General features: G+C 40.3%; 1 protein-coding gene across 1 annotated transcript in view; it reads left to right on the top strand.

The window, feature by feature from the left end:
- Positions 1-12,500, top strand: part of SLC22A2 (solute carrier family 22 member 2) — a 41,952-nt gene extending 29,452 nt beyond the window's left edge. Inside the window, exons 7-11 of the mRNA XM_044004693.1 lie at positions 2,759-2,973; positions 4,956-5,064; positions 6,868-6,980; positions 8,900-8,999; positions 11,350-12,500. Coding sequence (XP_043860628.1) covers positions 2,759-2,973; positions 4,956-5,064; positions 6,868-6,980; positions 8,900-8,999; positions 11,350-11,416 — 604 coding nt within the window. The 3' untranslated portion in view covers positions 11,417-12,500. The remainder of the gene's footprint in view (positions 1-2,758; positions 2,974-4,955; positions 5,065-6,867; positions 6,981-8,899; positions 9,000-11,349) is intronic.
- The last annotated feature ends 9,544 nt before the right edge of the window (positions 12,501-22,044 follow it).

The raw sequence follows: 22,044 nt of genomic DNA, 5'->3' as shown, positions 1-22,044 counted from the left end.
TGAAGCATAGACTATAAACTTTTCAGTGGGGAGAAGTGGCACAGTTCTGCATCTGTAATTTCACTGATAAAGGGAACTTCTGGTGAGGATTTATCTAATGTACGTCAAGGTCTGTTCTGTAGCATAGAGTTGTTATTATAATCTAATACATTCCCAAGGATAAAATGGAATAGAGGTATCAGTAATAAAGTGTTAGATGAAAGTGATTTACAATCAACTCAATTTTTGTAGTAACTCATTTTCTTCCTGTTGTCTCTTTTGCGGGGATCATTTTGTGATTCATCAACAAATCAAGAAAAAATAAGTTGGGGAAATAAAAAAGTTACATATTTACTTATGAAAATCTTGGCTAGGAAAGAAACTTCAACCACTGACTGAAGTGAAGTACTGGGGCTTTCTCCAGTTTTCACAGATGATTGAGTAGTGCCTCAATTAAAATGAACTTTGTGCTATGGATCTTAATGACCAACGGGAACTCTCTAAACTCAGAGTCTGGAATCTTAAGAAAGAGCATTCATACAGGGTCAAGGTTACATAGGCATGCCCAGCACATTTCATTAGGGTGTGCATCCAGCGCATATTTTAAAGGTGAACTTTCATCAAATATTCAATCATAAGAGGACATTATTTTTGTTTATTGAACTAAAGAAAAAATTTTAATTTTTTTTCAAATTTACAGCTAAATTTCCCTTTAAAATACAAAGTTGTATTTTTGGAGACATTAGGGTGTACTTGGGGATACCTCGCCCACCTTGTATATGGAGGAGCAGGCTCAGTTTTATTTGATTCTATGGACCCTCTTCCCAACCCCACCCTGGCAGCTAGGTGGCACTGTGGATAGAGCTCAGGACACAGATAAGAACCCCATAAAAATTACCCTGATTTCCCCACCTTGGATGCTTCACTCCCCCCAGGACCCCCAGAGAGCTGCCCTGTGTCCATCATCCTCCCTGACCACCCTAGTCTAGCACCATATGATACCTTCTCCTCCATAAAGCTTGCTTGCTGCACTTTCTCTTTGTTCCTGCATTAGAGGTTTGTCTGGTGGCTCTCCTCCTCCGGCCAGGGTTCTTTCAGAAGCATCAACTGTAGTCCAGGACTACAGTCCATAACTAACTTCCAAGTTTCTTACTTTGGGAATAGAAAGAGCAAGGGCTGAATTGTTGTCATTATTTAATCATTTTCCAGTTGTGTCTGATTCTTCATGACCCCATTTGGGATCTTGGCAAAAATACTGAAGTGTTTTGCCTCAATTTCCTCATTTCCTTCTCCAGCTCATTTTATAAATGAGAAAACTGAGGCAAACCAGGTTAAGTGATTTGCCCAACATCATACAGCTAGTAAGTGTCTGAGGCCAGATTCGAACTCAGGAAGATGAGTCTTCCTGGCTCCAGGCCTGGTGTTCTATCCATTCTACCACCTAACCACCCAAGGGCTAAATAGAGAACCTCTAAGCCACAGGCCCCCCCTTTTTTATCCCAACTCTAGGGCAATGACCAGGGGCTCTGCCCCAAATCTAATGTCCCCTCCTGGCAACCTAGATAACAATAGGAGAGTGCCTTTTCCCCTCACGGGACTTCAGTATTCTAAATCGTCCCAAGTCTGTATTAAGACAATAGACCACAGGTTAAGACCTCTGGTGAAATAGGAAAAGCAAGGGTTTTGGAGTCAGAGGTTTTGGCTTCAAATCCCAACTTAACTACTTTTTGTTTTGTTTTATTTTTTTGTTTGTTTGTTTTTTTGGTGAGGCAATTGGGGTTAAATGACTTGCCCAGCATCACACAGTTAGTGTCAAGTGTCTGAGGCCGGATTTGAACTCAGGTCCTGCTGAATCCAGGGCCAGTGTTTTATCCATTGCGCCACCTAGCTGCCCCAACTTTACTACTTCTTAGCTGTAAGTGAATAGTTTCACTTACCAAGGACTCAATCTCCTCCCTATATATCGATGGAGTCATACCACATGATCCCCAAAGTCTCTTCTAGTTATGTTCCTTTAATTCTAAGATCGTATAGCACTGAGCCTAGGAATCTGCTTTGCTAAAAAGCTGTTGGGGTTTTTTGTTGTTGTTTTGCTATTTCCTTCTTCAGCTCATTTTACAGATGAGGAAACTGAGGCAAATGAAGTCAAGTGACTTGCCCAGGATCATGTAGCTAATAAATGTCTGAAGCTAGATTTGAACTCAGAAAGATGAGTATTCCTGACGCTAGGCCCAGTGCTTCATCCACTGAGTCACCTAGCTGACTAAAAATATTACTGTTACCACAAAATTACACAAGACATTTATCTTAAGCAATTATCATGGGGTTGGGGATAAGTAGTGGCTGGACTTTCCTTCTCTACCCCACATATAAATCAATTTTGTCAGTGAACAAGAATGGTATTAATTTCAATCACACATCTTTCTATACAAGAGGTGTATGTATGTGTGCATGCGCACACATGTCCCTGGGCTTTTTTCTTTGTTTTTCCTAGCCCATCAAGAGATAATGAAGAGGGGGCATCTAGGTGGCGCAGCAGATAGAGCACCGGCCCTGGAGTCAGGAGGACCTGAGTTCAAATGTGACCTCAGACACTTAACACTTACTAGCTGTGCGACCCTGGGCAAGTCACTTAACCCCAATTGCCTCACACAAAAGAGAGAGAGAGAGAGAGAGAGAGAGAGAGAGAGAGAGAGAGAGAGAGAGATAATGAAGAGATGATCTTGGGCTAACTCATCAAAAAGAGCTTGACCTAATTCTGATTCTTTTCTTTGCTAAGGTTTACAAGTTCTGTGCTTTATCAGGGCCTCATCATGCACATGGGACTTGCGGGTGGGAATATCTATTTGGATTTCTTCTATTCTGCCCTGGTTGAGTTCCCTGCTGCTTTCATCATCATTCTCACCATTGATCGTGTTGGCCGCCGCTACCCTTGGGCTGCATCAAATATGGTGGCTGGGGCAGCCTGCCTCATCTCAGCTTTTCTTCCCAATGGTGAGTTTGAGGGTCCCTCTTTGGCTTGCTAGGAGGACCGTTACGTTCAGCGCTTTGAATCCTGACACAATTCAGATGCTTTTTCCAATGTTTCTTAATAATAAGGATGACGACGATGATGACAAAGATGAAGACAATGATGGAAAATATTAGACTGAGGTAAGAATAAAAATAACAGAGGAATATACCATATAACTTCAGGATAAGAATTGTTCGGTTGTTTTACAGTCATGTCCAACTCTCATTTGAAGTTTTCTTGGCAAAGATACTGCAGTAGCTTGCCTTTTCTTTTTCCAGCTCATCTTACAGATGAGAAAACTGAAGCAAACTGTATTGAATGATTTGTTCAGGGTCACACAAGCTAGTGAGATCTTGAACTCATAAAGATGCCTTTTGTTGATTCCACGCCTGTTACTCTATCCACTATACCATGTAGCTTCCCTTTCAGGATAAGAACATATCAGAAATCCTAGATTCCTATAATCAGCAGTTGACAGCAATGTTAAGAGATTAAGGAGCAGGAAGCTAAGTAGCACAGTGGATAAAGCACTGACCGTGGATTCAGGAGGAGCTGAGTTCAAATCCAACCTCAGACACTTGACATTTACTAGTTGTGTGACCCCAGGCAAGTCATTTAACCCTCACTGACCCACAATAGATAGATAGAGAGATAGAGAGATAGATAGATAAATGAATTAATCAATAGATAGATAGCTGAACAAACGAACAAATAAATAAACAAATGAATGAATAAATAAATAAATGATAAAAAAGAGAGAGATTAAGGAGATATAAGAAGTCAAAGCAGTGTAAAGAAAAAAATACACAATTCAATACCCATCAAAAACTTAAAAACAGATGCCTGAACAAGTAAGAAATCAAAGGCAATCCCTGAAGAAAAAGAATGCTTCTCATACAATCATAGGATCATAGATTTAGGATTGGAAGGGATCGCAGGGGGTCACTTCATCCACCCTCTCATTTTACAGCTAAATAACCTGAGGCTCACAGTATCTGACTGATTTGCTCATAATCACACAGACCCCAACTCAAACTCTAGACTTGTACTGGCAAATCCGATCTGTTCCTCTATACATCAGGAATGAAATAAAGTAAATTTAAGGGTTCTTTGTACACTGCCTCAAAGAAGATGAAATGCTACAAGACCATAAAGACAGTCATTCTCTTACACTTATGTAGTTTACAGTCTGTGATGATCACATGCAAAGCAGAACACCAATGGCCAGAGTTAAAGAAAATGAAAGGTCATTTGATCAATATGGAATTTTATTGGGCTAATTCAAGTAGCCACTACCTATCAATTTTTTTTTCCAAATCTAACTATTTTCAAAAGTATGTGTGTATATATGAGTGTGTGTAGAGAGAGTGCGTGTATTTTAAAAGTCAACACTAAGGTGTGGCTCTCCTCACAGTTGGCCCTCTTCCCAAGAGTCTGAGTCAATTCAGCCTTCATAGTAATAGATTATTTTCCATGAGGTGCCAAGGGGTCACCTGAGACCAACCAATTCACTTTTGAACCATCAAGATGCCTCAAAGTAACCTAGATAGGGAAGTACTTTTAGAAGTCCCTAACAAAAGCTACCATTCTCTAAGATTATCATGTTATTATCAAGTTATTGGGAATTCACACATTGACTAGACTATAAGTTCCATGAAGGCTAGGATCCATGTTAATTAAACTTTGTCATCTATCCTGGAATTAGCATTGCTCTAGTGCTCTACATCCAGTAGATGTTTAATAAATGTTTGTTGATTTGGATCAAATTAGAACAAAATGGAACAGAGAATGTTCTGAAATGTTTTCCTCTTGTTTAGAAAAGTTAACATTGCTCCAGTCTTTATTCCAGAGATTTAGAAATTCTCATTATTAGATGGCATCTGTAAGATCATATGGTACCATGGTGGTAAGCAGAAATATTTCTTCTCATTCCAATCTATATGTTGAAATCTTTTTCCTCTAGACATAATGTGGCTAAAAGTTGCGGTGGCATGCCTGGGTAGAATGGGGATCACAATGGCCTATGAAATGGTTTGCCTCGTCAATGCTGAATTGTATCCCACATTCATCAGGTAAGTGGAATTTGCTCAGCAGGAAGAATGATAGCTGAAATTACCAGAAATGTTTGCCTATTGATGCAATGACCACAACAGAAAAATAGCACAGACCTTGTTGTCTTTGAACATGTGGCAGAGGTCATAGAAGGCAAAGCCCCTGAGGTCAACCTTGTATAGCTTGCAAATGCAAATTGTGGGCAGAATACAGGATAAGACTTCAGACTCCCCAGGAAATGCCAAATTACCAAAGGGATGATAGCCTAAAGAGCTACTGAACTGAGAAGTCCTAGGATCAGAGGCCCCTCAGAATCAAGATAGCTGAGGGGCAGCTAGGTGGCGCAGTGGATAGAGCACTGGCCCTGGATTCAGGAGGACCTGAGTTCAAATCCAGCCTCAGACACTTGACACTTATTAGCTGTGTGACCTTGGGCAAGTCACTTAACCCTCATTGCCCAACAACAACAACAAAAAGAATTAAGGTTGCTGGGAGAAATATCAACAATCTCAGATATTCAGATGATAGCAATCTGATGCCAGAAAGTAGAGGTGAATTAAGAAACCTCTTGATGAGGGTGAAATGAAATAGTCTAAAAGTTGGCTTGAAACTTAACATCAAAAAAACTAAGATCTTGGCAACTGGTCCCATCACTTCCTGGCAAATAAAGGGAGAAAAAATGGAAGCAGTGTCAGATTTTATATTCCATTGCAGATGGCAACTGCAGCCATGAAATTTAAAGACATATACTCCTTGGGAGGAAAGCTATGGCAGATTTGTTGTTGTTGCTGTTGTTGCTGTTGTCATGTCTGACTTTTCATGACCCCATTTTGGGTTTTCTTGGCAAAGATACTAGAGTGGTTTGCCATTTCCTTCTCCAGCTCATTTTACAACTGAGGAAACTGAGGCAAACAGAATTAAATTATTTACCCAGTGTTACAAAATTAATATCTGAGGCCAGATTGGAACTCAGAAAGATGAATCTTGCTGACCCAAGGCCTAGCATTCTATCCACTGTGCCATCTATCTACAATCTGGGCAATGTACTAAAAAGCAGAGACATCACCTTGCTGACAAAGGACCGTATAATCAAATCTATGGTTTTTCCATTAGTAATGTATGGATGTGAGATTTGGACTATAAGACTAAGTGCCACAGAATTAACACTTTCAAATTATGGTGATGAAGAAAGAGGGCTTTTGAGATTCCATTGGACAGCAAGGAGATCAAATCAGTCAATACTTAAGGAAATTAATTCAGACGGCTCATTGGAAGGACAAATACTGAAGGTGAAGCTTAAATACTTTGGCCACGTAATGAGAAGACAGGACTCATTAGAAAAGATCCTGATATTAGGAAAGAGTGAAGCCAAAAGGAGAAGGTGACATCAGAGGATGAGATAGATAGATAGTGTCATGGAAACAATGAGCGTGAGGTTAGACAGACTTCAGTAGATAGTGGAGGATGGATAGAAGAGTCTGGTATGGTATGGTCCATGGGGTCATGGAAAGTCGAATGTGACTGAATGGATTATTAAGAACAATAAACAGATGAGAGGAGATGTAGCCCTGAGAAACAACCTGACTTCAGATTTTATACTTTGAACCTTCATTGAAAAGGAAAATTGTGTTGTTTCTCCCTTGAAATTCTGAATATAAGATGAGGGAGTAAACCAATCATTCATTTTCCTTTTTCTTTGAAAACATTTTAGCAATTGCCTAAGAGGATGTCTTAGGAACCTACGAAAACATCTGAGGTGTTTTGAGATGTTTGAGGGTTTTGAGCTACCATATTTTAAACTATAAAAACTTTTCTATTTTTAGGAATCTTGGGGTAATGATCTGCTCTTCAATGTGTGATATTGGAGGAATGGTAACACCATTCCTTGTCTACAGGTTGACTGATATCTGGCATGAACTCCCCCTCGTGGTTTTTGGTAAGAGCTAAATCTTACACTTTGTAGAATGAAGGGGGGAAAAATTGTCCAAAACAATTTCTAAATTCTTTGGATATTCCATAAGAATGGGGAAATGGAGAACACAAGAGTGATATCTACAAATGACTTCAAAATTTTACTTTTGTCAATAATTTTATGGCAAATAAAATTATATGTGGTCACCCTATTTCTGTCCCAAGTTTAAGGAAAATTAGCTCTCCCATGTCAATAGATATTTATTTAAACGCTTTCTCTGTACCAGGAATTGTGCTAAGTACTGGGGTACAAATATGAAAAAGGAAAGCAGTCCCTGTCTTTAAGGAGCTTACAATCTGATGGGGGAAGACAATACACAAAAGGAAACAGAAATATCATAGGTGAAGGTAGCCAGCTTGGGGACACAATAGAGAATTCCAAAGGGGTGAAGCTGGGTGGGAGATGACCCAGGAACCCTCCTTAAATGGAGGTTTAGGGGTGGCTAGGTGGCGCAGTGGATAAAGCACCAGCCCTGGATTCAGGAGTACCTGAGTTCAAATCCGGCGTCAGACACTTGACACTTACTAGCTGTGTGACCCTGGGCAAGTCACTTAACCCCCATTTCCCAGTCCCCCCCCCAAAAAAATAGCGGTTTGGAGAGGAGCTCTCTACTCTGTCCTCCAACTGAGGGGCCCCAGGAGCAGAGGTCCTGATGAGGTGAGTCCAGTTCTCTTCCACAGCATTTCTCTCCTGTGTTCCTTTCCTCTGACACCTCCATCACCATGGACCTCACATCCAGCCTATTGTCATAGTCTTCCGGTTGGTCTTCTAGTCTCAAGTCTCTCCCCACTCCAGTCCATCTTCCGCTCAGCTGCCAAAATGATCCTCCTAAAGCACAGGCTTGGCCCTATAACCCACTCTGCCCCGTCCATGTCAATCAACTCCACTGGCTTTCCATTAGCTCCAGAATCAAACATAATCTACGCCAAGTCTGGCTTTTAAAGCCCTTCACCAGCTGACCCATTCCTACCTTTCTAATCTTATACTCTGCTCCTTGATCTAAGTGATGCTAGTTTCTTTTCTGTTTCTTGCACAAGCCACTCTCCTTCCCAACTCTATCTTTTTATTGGTTCTCCCTGATGGCTGGAACACCCTCTGTCCTTGACTCTACCTCATGGCTTCCTTTAAGCCTCAGCTAAAATCCCAGCTTTTCAAGAAGGTTTTCTAGTCACCCTCAAGGTTAGTGCTTTGAGGAGGCAGCTAGGTGGCACAGTGGATAAAGCACTGGCCTTGGATTCAGGAGGACCCGAGTTCAAATCCAGCCCAGACATTTGACACTTACTAGCTGTGTGACCCTGGGCAAGTCACTTAACCCTCATTGCCCAGAAGTTAAAAAAAAAAATTTTTTTTTTAAAGTTATTGCTTTGAGAGTATCTCCAATTTACCCTGTATGTGTCTTATCTGTACATAGTTGTTTCTGTGTAGTCTCCCCACACCCCCCACAATAGCTCCATAAGAGCACAGGCTATTTTTGCTTTTCATTATATCCTCAACTTTTAGCATGGTACCTGACTCATAGTATGTGTTTGATAAATGCTGTTGACTTGTTGACTTAACAGTTCATCTGCTGGTCATTTTTGCCACCAAAGTTATTTTCTAACATCAAATATTCACAATCATATGGACTGATTGACTGGCCAAGAATGACCTTTTGCTCAATTTTCAAGAGTTTCTCTTTCCTGTAAGGAGTTTTTTATTACACATAGTTTTGTATCTTAGTTAAGATGGAAAATAGAACTGGGAGTTGTAAACATCTGTAAACAAATATGATACAATGGTTTAAAAAATCAACTTAGTTATAATTATAGAATACCACATTTTTTAGCCCTTAATGGAATGGCACATGTGTGGCTGGATTCTGACTCTGTATGTTTAATTTCTAGCTGTGGTTGGCTTAATTGCCGGGGTGTTGGTATTGATGCTACCTGAGACCAAAGGGATGGTCTTACCCGAGACCATTGAAGAAGTTGAAAATATGCAGAGGTAATGTACCATGTCTCCTAAAGCAAAAAGGAAAACCTGCATCCAACATTGTTAGCAAGGGTCTTGAAGGAACATCTCTCAGACATTTCTCTTGTTTGTATCTGGGCCAAATGTGCCAGATTAAATCAAAGAATGTGAAACTTTCCCCAGTTTTTAGATCTTTAGGCCATTTGGACAAGTTGTTGAGAGAGCACAGAGAGGTCTAAAGGTTGGCCTAGAAGGAGAATATTATAGAATCTGAGTTGATAGCCTTCAAAATCACCAGCTCCGACCTCCCATTCAGTTCAGAAATCCCTTCTTGAGCATCTGTGGTGCCTGATAAGTTATCCAGCCTTTGCTTGGACACTTCCAGAGTCTTTATAGAAGTTTTCATAGCTGGCATCCCCCCCGAAAAGAAATTAAGCATTTAGGTCTCAATAGATATCCCTTTGAATTTGAAATTTAAACTTCCCCTTGACCTAACATTGCGGTTCACTGCTTTTGATTTTTCCTATTCATATTAATTACCTGCTCTTTTTTTTCATTCAATTTTGCCTCTTGTCAATTTGTGGTAGAAATATTATTGATAAAAACGTGAGCCCAAACCAGGGTGGGGATGAAATGACCTGAACCAATCCCTGAAATCTAAATCAACCAATTTAAAAAAAAAATTTTAATAGGAAATAACCTATACCGAATGATAGTTATTTCCTCTCAAGTGCCAAAATCTGTACCCAATATAGTGGCTCACTCTCTCTGAAGTGGAAATATGCGCCAGTAGATGATCATGGGAAGGATTTTTTGTAGGTTGTCAAAGAATCTTTCTAGGATTTGAAGAATTAGCACAATTAGGGAAGGGGGAGAATCTACACCTGTGATTTCATCAGTTTGGGCTGCTCCCAGTGTAAAGACTCCTTCTGTCTATGCAGATCATTACTTTAGTTGTAATTTATAAACTTAGAATGTTACCTAGAGAAATTAGCTTGTGTGTATCAAAGACAGACTTGAACCCTGGAATTCCTGACTCTGAGAGCAGTACACTTGTCCACTATGCCATGCTAGTTCAAACACCAAACACCTCATAGAAAGTAACATGGTACAGTGAAAAGTGTTCTGGATTTCAAGCCAGAGGCTGTGGGTTCCAATCCCAGCTTTAATGCTTATTGTCCGAGTGACCTAAGGTAAATCACTCTACCACTCCAGGGTGTAATTTCATCTCAGGTCTCATTCTGACCTTAGATTATCTGGCCAAGTCATAAGCTTTTTCTTACATCTCTTGGTGAGAATCTCAGTCAACTGATAATTCTTTCTAGGTGCAGCACAGGATATGTGAATGATGAATATTTTTAAAGAATCTTTTGTCTATTAGGACGCACATGCCAGTCAAGCAGGCCACGATGATGCACTATGCATTACAGAGTTCATTTGCGTTATTCCTATTGAAGTAATCCACAGAAACTTCTCCTAAGAGATAACACTGAGAGTTTCTGTTTTAATATTACAATGGAATTTCTGCTCTCAAAAACGGGAACTTGATTCTCACATGACTGTAAACAAAGTCATACCTAAGAGAAATGGCCAAAACAGAAACCCGAGGGAATTGGCATGCTCTGTTAGAGATCTTACAGATAGTTATGGAAACTTGAGCCATGACCCATAATAAACTCTTCTGCACCACATCTGTGGAATACTTTAAATTTGGTTTGTAATGGGCTTGTTATTCAACCATTTCCCCATGATCTTTTGCACTTCTTGAAATATGACATGCCTTTAGGGTGATCACTGAGTCAGATTGAAAAAGGCTGTTTGAATTAAATTCCTCCATTTTCAGAATATAGGGTGGGAGGAAATTAATTGCCACTTTAAAAACTAGTGGCAATAAAACATATCTGTGACCTCCATCTAATCTAACATGAAGTTCATAAACTCTCATCTGTTTCCCTTGGTATTAAAGGACTGGATAAAGAGGCTTTGGGTCAGTCCCATAGCCTAGATTAGAAAGGAATGACAAGCCCCCTATGTTTATTATTCATCAATTTATTTGAGTTTCTCATTTGAGAATGGGAGCTCAAAATCCATCGTGATGGGGCAGCTAGGTGGTGCATTGGATAAAGTATTGGCCCTGGCTTCAGGAGTACCTGAGTTCAAATCCGGCCTCAGACACTTGACACATACTAGCTGTGTGACCCTGGGCAAGTCACTTAATCCTCATTGCCCCACCCCCCAAAGAAATCCATTGTGTAGTTCAGCCTAACTATACCCTTATTCTGGATCATTTTTCCTTTTAATCCAGGGTTGTTATGAGGATTTTCTTTTGATCTCTAATCTCATTATTTCTTTCTTCCCTCTCAACCTTGTTTTGTCTCCACAGGCAAAGAAAAAGTAAAGAAAAAATCATTTACCTCCAGGTCCAGAAACCAGAAGTTACATGTAACTAAGAAGAAAGGAAATTACCCCCAGTTATGATCTGCCTTTCATGATCGATCCAAAGCCTAGAAACAAAATTATTCACCCAACACAAAACCCATACAATCTTACTTCCCTTCATACCTCCTAATCTTAGATCTATATCCTGATAGAACTTGGAATGCTATTGGTCCAGAGGACCAAGGGCCTAGGGTGCTACATCCCTTCAAACTCCTCCAGTTCTCTCTGGATCTCAGCATTTCCAGTATAATAACTATCACTTTGTATGGGAATTGTTCCAGCTCTGTGTTTCTATTACTGGCCCCTTTCCCAGTAGTTACTTGTGCCCAAGAAACAATGAAAGTGATGGGGTGAAATGGGAAGAAACACAACAGCTTTTACAAGTAGAGAATGTGCATTCCTGATTGAAGAAAAATTTCAAGGTCAACGCCTGATTATCCACAATGACTGGGAAAATATTTTCAAGTGAGTCCTTCAGTACAATGTATGAGGAAATTTCCAAATACTGTACTTATTTTCTGTGGCCTACTTGAATTCTTGCTATGTGGTTAAGAGGAGCTCAAAATAACGGTATTAAGGAGGAATCAGTTATTCTCTTTTGTCTTCAGACTGGATTATAATTGAGCAATCCTGTACCAATGCTAACACGTACCATCTTTAAAGACCTGGAAAGGGGCTGAGACAACTAGTCTGGTGTTTATTAGGATGACAACATTAAAGGTAAACAGATGGGAAAGATTTTACAGAGTGGTAAAAACTGCAAAGGCACATTTTTTTTCCCTATACTTATCCACAAGACTAAGATGAAAATGCTATTGAGTTTGTCCAAGGCCAAAACAGTAATAATGATGCTACTTTGGGATAGAACACACTGTTAGTAAGAGCCAAAGCTAGAATTCCAAGCCAGGGCCTCTAAAGCCAATTCTAGTGTCCTTTTCTCTGTACCTCACAAGGTCAAGTTGTTTGTACAAGAAATGGATATCATAAAAGGCGAGGGGAAGGAAGCTAGGCTGGGAGTCAAGAAGGCATGAGTTAGAATCTTGCCTCAGATACTTAACTAGCTTTGTAATCCTTAGTAAATCACTTAAGCACTCACTCTGTGTCTCATTTTCCTCTTCTGTAAAGGGGGAGGGAATTAGCATTTATATAGCGTCTACTGCGCCAATCACTGCGCCAAGCATTTTTTTCATCAATGTTTTCTTATTTGATCCTCACAACCAACTTGTGAGGCAGGTGCTATTATTATCCATTATTCCTCCTCTGTAAAATGAGGGACTTGGACTCCATGGAGTCATTCCATAAGCCCATGATCTCCAAACTGAGATAGTCAAAACTAAAAACAAAAACTGAGCTTAATAGAAAATAAATAGCAGTTCAATGATTCTCCTGTATCCCTGGGCTCCATTCTCCCACAAATACCCACCCCCTCAGTGAACACTAGACACGTGGAAGGTATATGTTTTGTCAATGTGCTTGTATAGAGGAAAGAATATACATGAAAGTATACATGAAAGAAACATATATGAATGTGGCAACTCATGTCTGTGATGCTGCAGGCTCATGAACATATGCTGGGGATGTCATGATGCTGATTCCCCTATGTCAGCTCCCCACTGGTTTGGTTCCATTGGCACAAGGGTGGAGGATTTCCTTTTGTTTGCATCTTCTGGCTTCAGCCAGCATCCTTAGCTGGAGTATTATGTCTTCCTCACAGTTGGATAAGTGGGCTCGGCTGTGTTCTTTTATTCCAAAATCCTAAGGGTTTCTTTGCTATGACTCTCTTAGAAAAAGACAGAAACCCTAAGACACCTACTTACAGGACCAGAGAGAAAAAGAAAACAAACAAAGCTCTTCTGACAAGGGGCAGCTAGGTGGCGCAGTGGATAAAGCACCAGCCCTGGATTCAGGAGGACTTGAGTTCGAATCCAGCCTCAGACACTTAACAATTACTATTTGTGTGACCCTGGGCAAGTCACTTAATTTAACTTAACTCATTGCCCCGAAAAAACAAAACAAAACAAAACAAAAAACAAACAAAAACAAAAACACCTCTTCTTACAGGAGGGGAAAAAAAAAAACCCATACAGGCATTTCCCCTCCCTTCCCGCCCCCCCCCCCCAGGTAGTAGTCTACTTGTTCCTTGGCTAGAAAGGGTGTTACCTTCCAGGAGAGTTCTCCTCCAGGCACCAGAATCTCGGGATCAGAGTGCAGTCACTCACTCCCAGATAGCTAACACCCTCAAGTTTAATTAATATTATTTGAACTATATTTCCTGGTTAATAAGAGATGTGAAGCAGTCAGATATTCTTCCTCTCTCCTTCCTTCCTTCCTTTCCCCTCCCTCCCTCCCTCTCCCCCCCCCCCATCTCTTAAACATACTTTTGCACCTTCTCAGCACCCAGAACAATATGTATAATGTGTTAAGGGAAGCAGTGAAGTTTGGTAGAAAGAGTATTGGGTTTGAATTTGGAATCTGGGTTCAGCTTCTGCCTCTCCTCCTTTTCCTAAACTGCAGTTTATTCAGCTGCAGACTGGGGAAGTTGGATTGGACGGTCTCGGAGCTTCTTCCCAGTCCTGGATACATGACCCCAGTATTCAGTTATTGGCCCAAACTTTGCTTTTAGACTAAAGTGTCCACATCTGATATTGGACTTAAGCAGATGCTAGAACAAAGGCGTATGTTCTTTATAACCTGAGCAAGCTCCGATAGTAGCTTATAAAGCACTTATAGTGCCTTAGAATTTGCAAAGCACTTTACAAAGATGATCTCATTCATCATGAACAGGATCCTGGGAGAGAGATGATATTGTTATTTCCATTTTACAGATGGGGAAACTCAGGCAAACAGAGATCAAGTGACTTGCCTGGGGTCACGTGGCTAGTAAGTGTCCGAGGTCACATTTGAACTCAGGTCTCCCTGAGTCCAGGTCCAACACTCTATCCACTGCGCCACCTAGCTGCCTCTGAGTTCTAGAAAACACTTAATTCACAACCATCTTTTGAGATAGCTATTATTATAACCATTTTACTAATAAGAGAAATGAGGCTCAGAAAGATTTAAATAATTTAGCAATGGTGACACAAGAAGTAGTAACACCAGGACTAAACCCCAAATCCAGGGAATTCGAACCCAGCACTCTTTTCCCTTATGCCAGAGATAATCTTATTAGTTAAGCGTCTCTTATTCCAGTTTGCTGATTCTAACCATTCAGTAATATCACAGGGATCACAAATCTAGAGTTGAAAGGGACCTCAGAACCAATCTAGTCCAACATCAACATTTTACAGACAAGGAAACAGATCCAGGGAGTTTAAAGGACTTGTCACTTGGATATCTGTGTGACGAAGGTTACATAAGTAGTATGTATCAGTGGTAGAATTTGAACCCATTTCCTGTAACTCTAAAGCTGGTATTCTTTCCACTGTAATATACTAACACCTCTACCCATGTTCTCCCACCTTTCCCTTCCCTCCCTACCTTACCGGAATGGCTTCTTTTAATTGAGAAGCAACTTGTATGGTTCCAAGCAATTTTTTAAAGGGGGAAGAGGAAAATAAGACTGAATTTGCTTTCCATGTGATCATCACCTACCAACAGAGTCACCACCTTCGAGGAAACCAGATTCATCTCTCAAAAGCTGGCTTAAAGATATGGAATATTCTGGAAGTTCGGCAATACCCTGGATATTATTATTTACTCACTGATGCATGCATGGCATTCTGCAAGTCTGCTTGGCAAAGAGTGCTTACCTTGATTGCTCCATCAAACATGTAACCTGAGGCAAGGATTAGCAAAACTGACGCCAGAAACAGATTAATCCAGTCCAAACACTTAACTAATTGTGGAATTTATGTGCTGGGGAGGGCAGAAGAGGACACCCCACTTAACCCTAGTCACTAAGCCAAACACAGTGAGATGCTATCAGGCCCAGTTACAAGGGAGTGAATGTAGGTTCTTTATTAAGAAATAGGCAAGGGCAGCTAGGTGGTGCAGTAGGTAAAGCACCGGCCCTGGATTCAGGAGGACCTAAGTTCAAATCCAGCCTCAGACACTTGACACTTACTAGCTGTGTGACCCTGGGCAAGTCACTTAACCCTCATTGCCCCACTTAAAAAAGGAAGAAAGAAATAGGCATTAGAGGGCATGTAGGTGGTACAGTGGATAAAGCACTGGCCCTGGATTCAGGAGGACCTGAGTTCAAATTCAGCCTCAGACACTTGACACTTACTAGCTCTGTGACTTGTTCAAGTCACTTAACCCTCATTGCCCCATAAAAGAAAGAAAGGAAGGAAGGAAGAAAAGAGGGAAAGAAGGAAGGGAGGGAGAGAGAGAGAGAGAGAGAGAGAGAGAGGAAGGGAGGGAGAGGGGCAGGCAATAAATCTATTTAGTAACCATTTAACCCTCCAAAAAAGCCCTTTAATATTTTTCCTTTACATCATTTTGACATTATGGCATTCTAAGAGCAGCCTGGCACAATAGATAGAGTGCTGGAATTTGAATTTAAAAGACCGGAAGAACCAAGCTCCCCAGTATGCTAATTTCACCCCATCTCAAGATCTTGGAGAACAATTCCATTTGTTACTCTAGTCTAAAAGGTCCTTCCCAGCAGGATAGAGAAGAGGATGAAGTGAAAAGGGCATCTAATGTATAAACAGGAATAAGGTATAGAAGAGGCTAATCAGTTCCCACACAGAGAAAAGGAGATGCTGAACAATAACTAGAGAATGATCACAACCAGTTGAGAAACTGGCATTCAGCTTTCCTCTGTCCATTTGCAACAGGGACATTTAGTTCAACTTTCTTGCTAAAATCCTGATCAACACTAACTGGGCTCTTTTCTTTTTGATTGGTTCTCTCTATGAGGGCAATTCTTTCCTCCTTGACCAGTGTTCTGATGCCTCTTCTCTTGCTGCTACAACCAGCCCCATGGCCAATCTCACAAAGTCTGTATTAAAGGAAAGAATATATAAACAGAAGGCAGCCCCAGCCCACCTAGAGCCTTGCCTACAAGACCATGAGTTCATGGGACAGGGTGACTGGAGGGAAGGGCATACCATGCCTCAAGCTTCCAGAGCTATGAGAGCCATTCTTTTATTGTTGTTGTTGTTTTGTTTTGTTTTTTGTTTTTTGGTGAGGCAACTGGGGTTAAGTGACTTGCCCAGGGTCACACAGCTAGTAAGTGTCAAGTGTCTGAGGCCAAATTTGAACTCAGGTCCTCCTGACTCCAGGGCCGGTGCTCTATCCACTGCGCCACCTAGCTGCCCTATAAGAGCCATTCTTATACACCTCAAGGAAGAAGAAAGACCTGAGGGGTTTTGGAATTGCACCTTTGGTCTATTAATAGAGTTTGGCAGCCAAGTAAAAGATGCCATCATGGCTAATAGGAGAAAGCAATACAAGGATATCTACATCTGCTCTTAAGGAATGTCTTGTTCCTCCCCCAGTCTGTTGGGCAATCATATCTCTGATGCTTTAGAAGAAGTTGGGAAATTTACTATCATTCATAGATGATAGATTTAGAGCAAGAAGGAGTGTTAGGGGCTGCCAAGTACAAATCCTTCATTTTACAGATGAGGAAACCGAGGCACAATGAGGTTAGGTGACTTGTTCAAGATCACTTAGTGAGTGTCTGAGGAAGGACTAAAACCCATGCTTCTTGCCTCCAAGTCCAGTGCCCTATTTACTGGACCCCCTCAAATGGTGCACTGGGTGGCAGTAATAATGCCTGAGATAATTCTTTGTAGACCTGCATGATTCCCTCTCTCTCTGACTCTCTGAAAGCAGTGGCCCACAGCCACATGTTCTGGTTTGTCATTGGGGGGGGGGGTGTTGTTTGTTTTGTTTTGTTTTTTGCGGGGCAATGGGGGTTAAGTGACTTGCCCAGGGTCACACAGTTAGTAAGTGTCAAGTGTCTGAGGTTGGATTTGAACTCAGATACTCCTGAATCCAGGGCTGGTGCTCTATCCACTGTGCCACCTAGCCACCCCCCTGGTTTGACTTTTAAAGTGCCCCCTTCATCAGAATATTTTACCACCTTTTCCTACAGTTTTAGCTCCAGGATGCTTCCTCTTATCTCCTGCTTCTGAACTGGAGCACAAGTTCTATCTCTAGAGCACTAACCCACATTTCCATCTTCCTACAGGCCATTTCTATGTGAATGTCTGCCTATAACTCCAATCCAATGTGTTCAATACTGAAGTCTTCATCTTTTTCCTCCAAGCTAGCCTCTCCTAGTAATTTCTCTGTTTCTGTTAATGGTAGCCTCTAGTCTTCTAGTCACTAAGGCTCCAAACCTCAGTCATCTTTGATTTTTCTCTCTCTTTCACCCTTACATTTAGTCAATTGCCAAATCCTGCCCATTCTGACAGTGTCTTATGTCTGCCCCTTCCTCACCATAGCAACCACCCTACTTCAGGTCTTCATCTCTTCTTGCCTACACTCTCGTAATTGTTGCCTTAATTTACCTTCCTGCTCCCAGTCTATAATTTCTTTACTTCATTTTTCAGACTAATGCCAGAATAATAATTTCCCTATATTATGTCATTCAATGAACTCAAAAATGTTCCAGAACTCCCCATTGCCTAAAGATCTTACTACTCCAAAATCTAGCCCCAATCTACTTTTCTAGGCTTATCTCTTTAATAAATTTTGTTTTAGTAAAACAAATATAAACACACTAACAAAAATAAACTCCCTAATGTACACTATAGTCTATTGATACTAAATTATATTATACTAATACCAGTAAACCATACTATAATAAACTATACCATACCCTGCCATACTAATATTATACTAATGATATTATACTACACTTCGCTATGCTTCACAACACAATGCTACACCACACTACAACACAACATACCATACCACAACACACCATACTATACTTTCTAGCTAGGTAGTATAATGGATAGAATATTAAGTCTGGAATCAGAAAGAGCTGAGTTCAAATCCAACTTCAGGCACTTACTTAGTTGTCTGACCCTGGGCAAGTCATTTAACCTCTATTTGCCTCATTTTCTTTATTTATAAAATGGAGATGATAATAACTCTACCTCCCAGGGTTGTTGTAAGAATCAAATGAGATAACATTTGTAGAGTGCTTTGCAAACCTTACAATGCTATATAGATGTTGGTATCATAAAACAGTTAAGCAAAGCAGCACAAAAGATCAGTTGCAATTGACTATACAATAAGTTATATTCTTTAGTAGTTTTCTGTCTTTCTAAAAGGAAGGTTGGGTGTTTTAACTTGGGGTGGGGGGCAATCAGGATTAAGTGACAGCTACTAAGTGTCTGAGCTCATGTTTGAGCTCATGTCCTCCTGACTCCAGGGCCTATGTTCTGTCCACTGTGCTACCTAGCTGCCCCTGAGTGCTTTAACAAGATATTAGTAACATCCACTTTTTCCATATTACTAAGACTGAGCATTGTTGCTATTACATGTCTTTACTTCTAGAAATGTACTCAGAGTATGTATTGCTCTTTTGGATCCACTTTCTCCTTTCTGAATAATGTCACATAAGAATAGAATTCAAAGTAATCCGGAAAGAATTATTTGGCATTCATTATTGGGCAATAATAGTCCATTAAATTCATAAAGCAAAATTTACTTAGTCATTACCCAGTCACCAGGCATATTATTCATATTTTTGCTATGATAAAAAAATCCTTTTATGAATATTTTGATATAGGTAGTCTTTTTCTTTGGTTATGAGTGAGGTCCACTAATTATCTCGACCACTTAAAAATAATTACCTTTATTAGTTAAGAGTAGTTATTGATTGATTAAATCAGAACCAAGTATAAAAAGGGCCTGTACACCTCCTTGAATCAATCAAAGTCATTGTGTGGGAGACTTGGTCATACCCTAAGGAATTGGCAAACAAGGAAGGAGATATTCCAGAACCAGTTAAATATTATAAGGGTATAGAAGTAGAGAGTTTGGAGCAAGGTGGCATTCCAGTACACCTCTGAAAAGCAAATGTAAGACTGAAATGTGGCAGAGAAGAGACGTATCAAGGGCTCTGGGGGGATCTTAGAGCAAAAGACCCATGTAGAGGGGGAGAAAAAAGGTTGGCACTTTTCCCAACTTTCCTACCTGGCACCTGTTTATACACAGACATGATAATATAATCTGTTATTTTCTTACCCAAACATTTCCAGTAAATTGAACTTTACCTCAACCACAAAGAGATCAAAGATTAACCAGTTGTTCAGTCATTTCAGTTGTGTGACTGTGACCACATTTGGCATTTTCTTGGCAAAGATACTAGAGTGGTTTACCATTTCCTTCTCCAGCTCATTTTACAGATGAGGAAACTGAGGTAAACTGAGTTAAGTGAATTGCCCAGTGTCATAAAGCTAGTAAGTGTCTGAGGCTAGATGTTAATTCATGTAGATGAGTCTCCCTGACTCATAGCCCAGCACTCTATCCACTGTACCAGCTAGCTGTCTAACTCGAGCTAGATAAAAATGTAAAACTAGGCAGAAAATCCAACCTTTGCCTAAATGTTAAGAATTTTCTTGAGTTGAGACTCGGAGCAATTGTAATTAACATAATTGTAATTAACATCTAACAAAAGCCACCTAAAGGCCAAGAGGGAACTATGTAGACCTCATGGTGTCACTGTAGTGCCCAAGGAAATGTTTAAACTTGGGGGAGGGAGGGACGATAATACCATATTTCTTTCCAAGATTGTTAAACCAAACCATTCTAGAAAACAATTTGCAACTAGGTGAGAAAAGTCACTTGACTTATATTTCTTCTTAAATCCTCCTGTCCTTGGACCATCCCTACTTCTTTTGAGGGTATCACCATCCTTCTAGTAACCCAGGTTCACAATCTCAAAGTGATCCTTAAATCTTCTCCCTCCCCCATGATCCAAGCAGTTGCTAAGTCTTGTCTCTTCTACCTCCACAACATCTTTCCCATATACCCCCCATTCTTTACTCACACAACCACCATCCTAATTTAGGACTTTCTGAACTGGGCCCGACTCAGATGAATTTCCTAATACTTAAGTTCAATATTGGAACAAAATGAGATACTTAGGATTCATTCCACAGTTAATAAAATGAGATATTTACTTAGCCATAACAGAAGTATATTCAGCAAGAACAACCACCAGCAGAGAGCCGATTGTCACATTTTCAGTGTGAGCATACACCTTAGAAATTTGCAAATGCTAAATATTAGGGATTCATCAATTTATTGTTTTGTTGATTGTCTTGATGTAAGAAAATGAAAGAGAAAATGTTCATAATGATGCAGGAGGGGGCAGCTAGGTGGCACAGTGGATAAAGCACCAGCCCTAGATTCAGGAGTACATGAGTTCAAATCCAGCCTCAGACACTTGATACTTACTAGCTGTGTGACCCTGGGCAAGTCACTTAACCCTCACTGCCTTGCAAAAAAAAAAAAAGTCCTGAGAATAATGACGCAGGGTAGGGGGAGGGGAGCTGCTAAGACATTTGCTTTCACTACACAGGCCCACATCACTTCTTGCCTAAACCCTTGCAATAGCTTCCAGTATGTCCCTTCATGAATTCATCCTTCACACAACAGCTAAATTGATATTCCTAAATAGATTTGTTCATGTCACTCCTCTACTTCAAAATCTTCAATAGGTCCCTATAGTCTTTGTTTACATTCCATCTCCCACCTCCATGATTTTGCACAAGTGGTCCTTAATACATTTCCTTCTCATATCTACCTCTTTGATTCTCTAGCTTTCTTCAGGTGCCGCCCTCTACAAGAAGCTGTCCTTGAATCTTCTCTACTTTCTGGTTATTTGAGCTCACTCCTTGAAATTAGTTCAACAAAGTAAAAGACCTTGGTATGTACTTCTTTAAATATCTGTTGTGTATTTGCTCCCCTCCCCATCTCCCTCACATTTAGTAGAATCTTTGATGGAAGGAAGGTAGGAGATACAGTGGATAAAGCACCAGGCCTGGAGTCAAGAAGATGCAAGTTCAAATCCAACCTCAGACACTTCCTAGCTGGGTAACCCTGTGCAAGTCACTTAACCCTTTTTGCCTCACTTTCCTCATCTGTCAAATGAACTGGAGAAAATGACAAACGATTCCTGTATCTTTGCCAAGGAAACTGCAAAAGGGGACAGTCACAAAGAGTTGGACACAATTGAAAAACGACTAAACAGTAAGAGTAGTCATAATATAGAAATCTTGACATTCTCACTAAAAAAAAAAATGAAACCAGAAGACAAAAGAAAGCTGTAGCTAAATGGAAGGATGCATCACAGTCTCTCCTTAGAGATATAACTAATGACGTTGATGGGGTTGGTTATCTGGTATCCCCAAAGTCAACAAGATAGATCTGAAAAGGGATATTTTATCATCTCATATTTCAGTGCTTAGTATAAAATTTTATAAGACCATCATAAAAATAATTGTAGTTCATATGCCAAGATATACTAAGGAAGATGAAGAGATTAAAAAATTTTTTTCAAAGAACTCTATAAGACCCTCCAAGTTAAATCAACATATACCATTAGAATGAGCAGAGGGTGATTAAGGACATCAGATTTTAATGTTTTGACCCTTTCAAAATTTGAGTGGTTACATTCACAACTTATAAAGGGAATGAATTCTCTGGTGACTCACACCCTTTGTGG

This window comes from Dromiciops gliroides, chromosome 4 (assembly GCF_019393635.1).
Source record: "Dromiciops gliroides isolate mDroGli1 chromosome 4, mDroGli1.pri, whole genome shotgun sequence".
Taxonomy (NCBI): domain Eukaryota; kingdom Metazoa; phylum Chordata; class Mammalia; order Microbiotheria; family Microbiotheriidae; genus Dromiciops; species Dromiciops gliroides.
The sequence above is the reverse complement of the archived record's forward strand: the minus strand, read 5'-3'. Positions and strand labels throughout refer to the sequence as shown.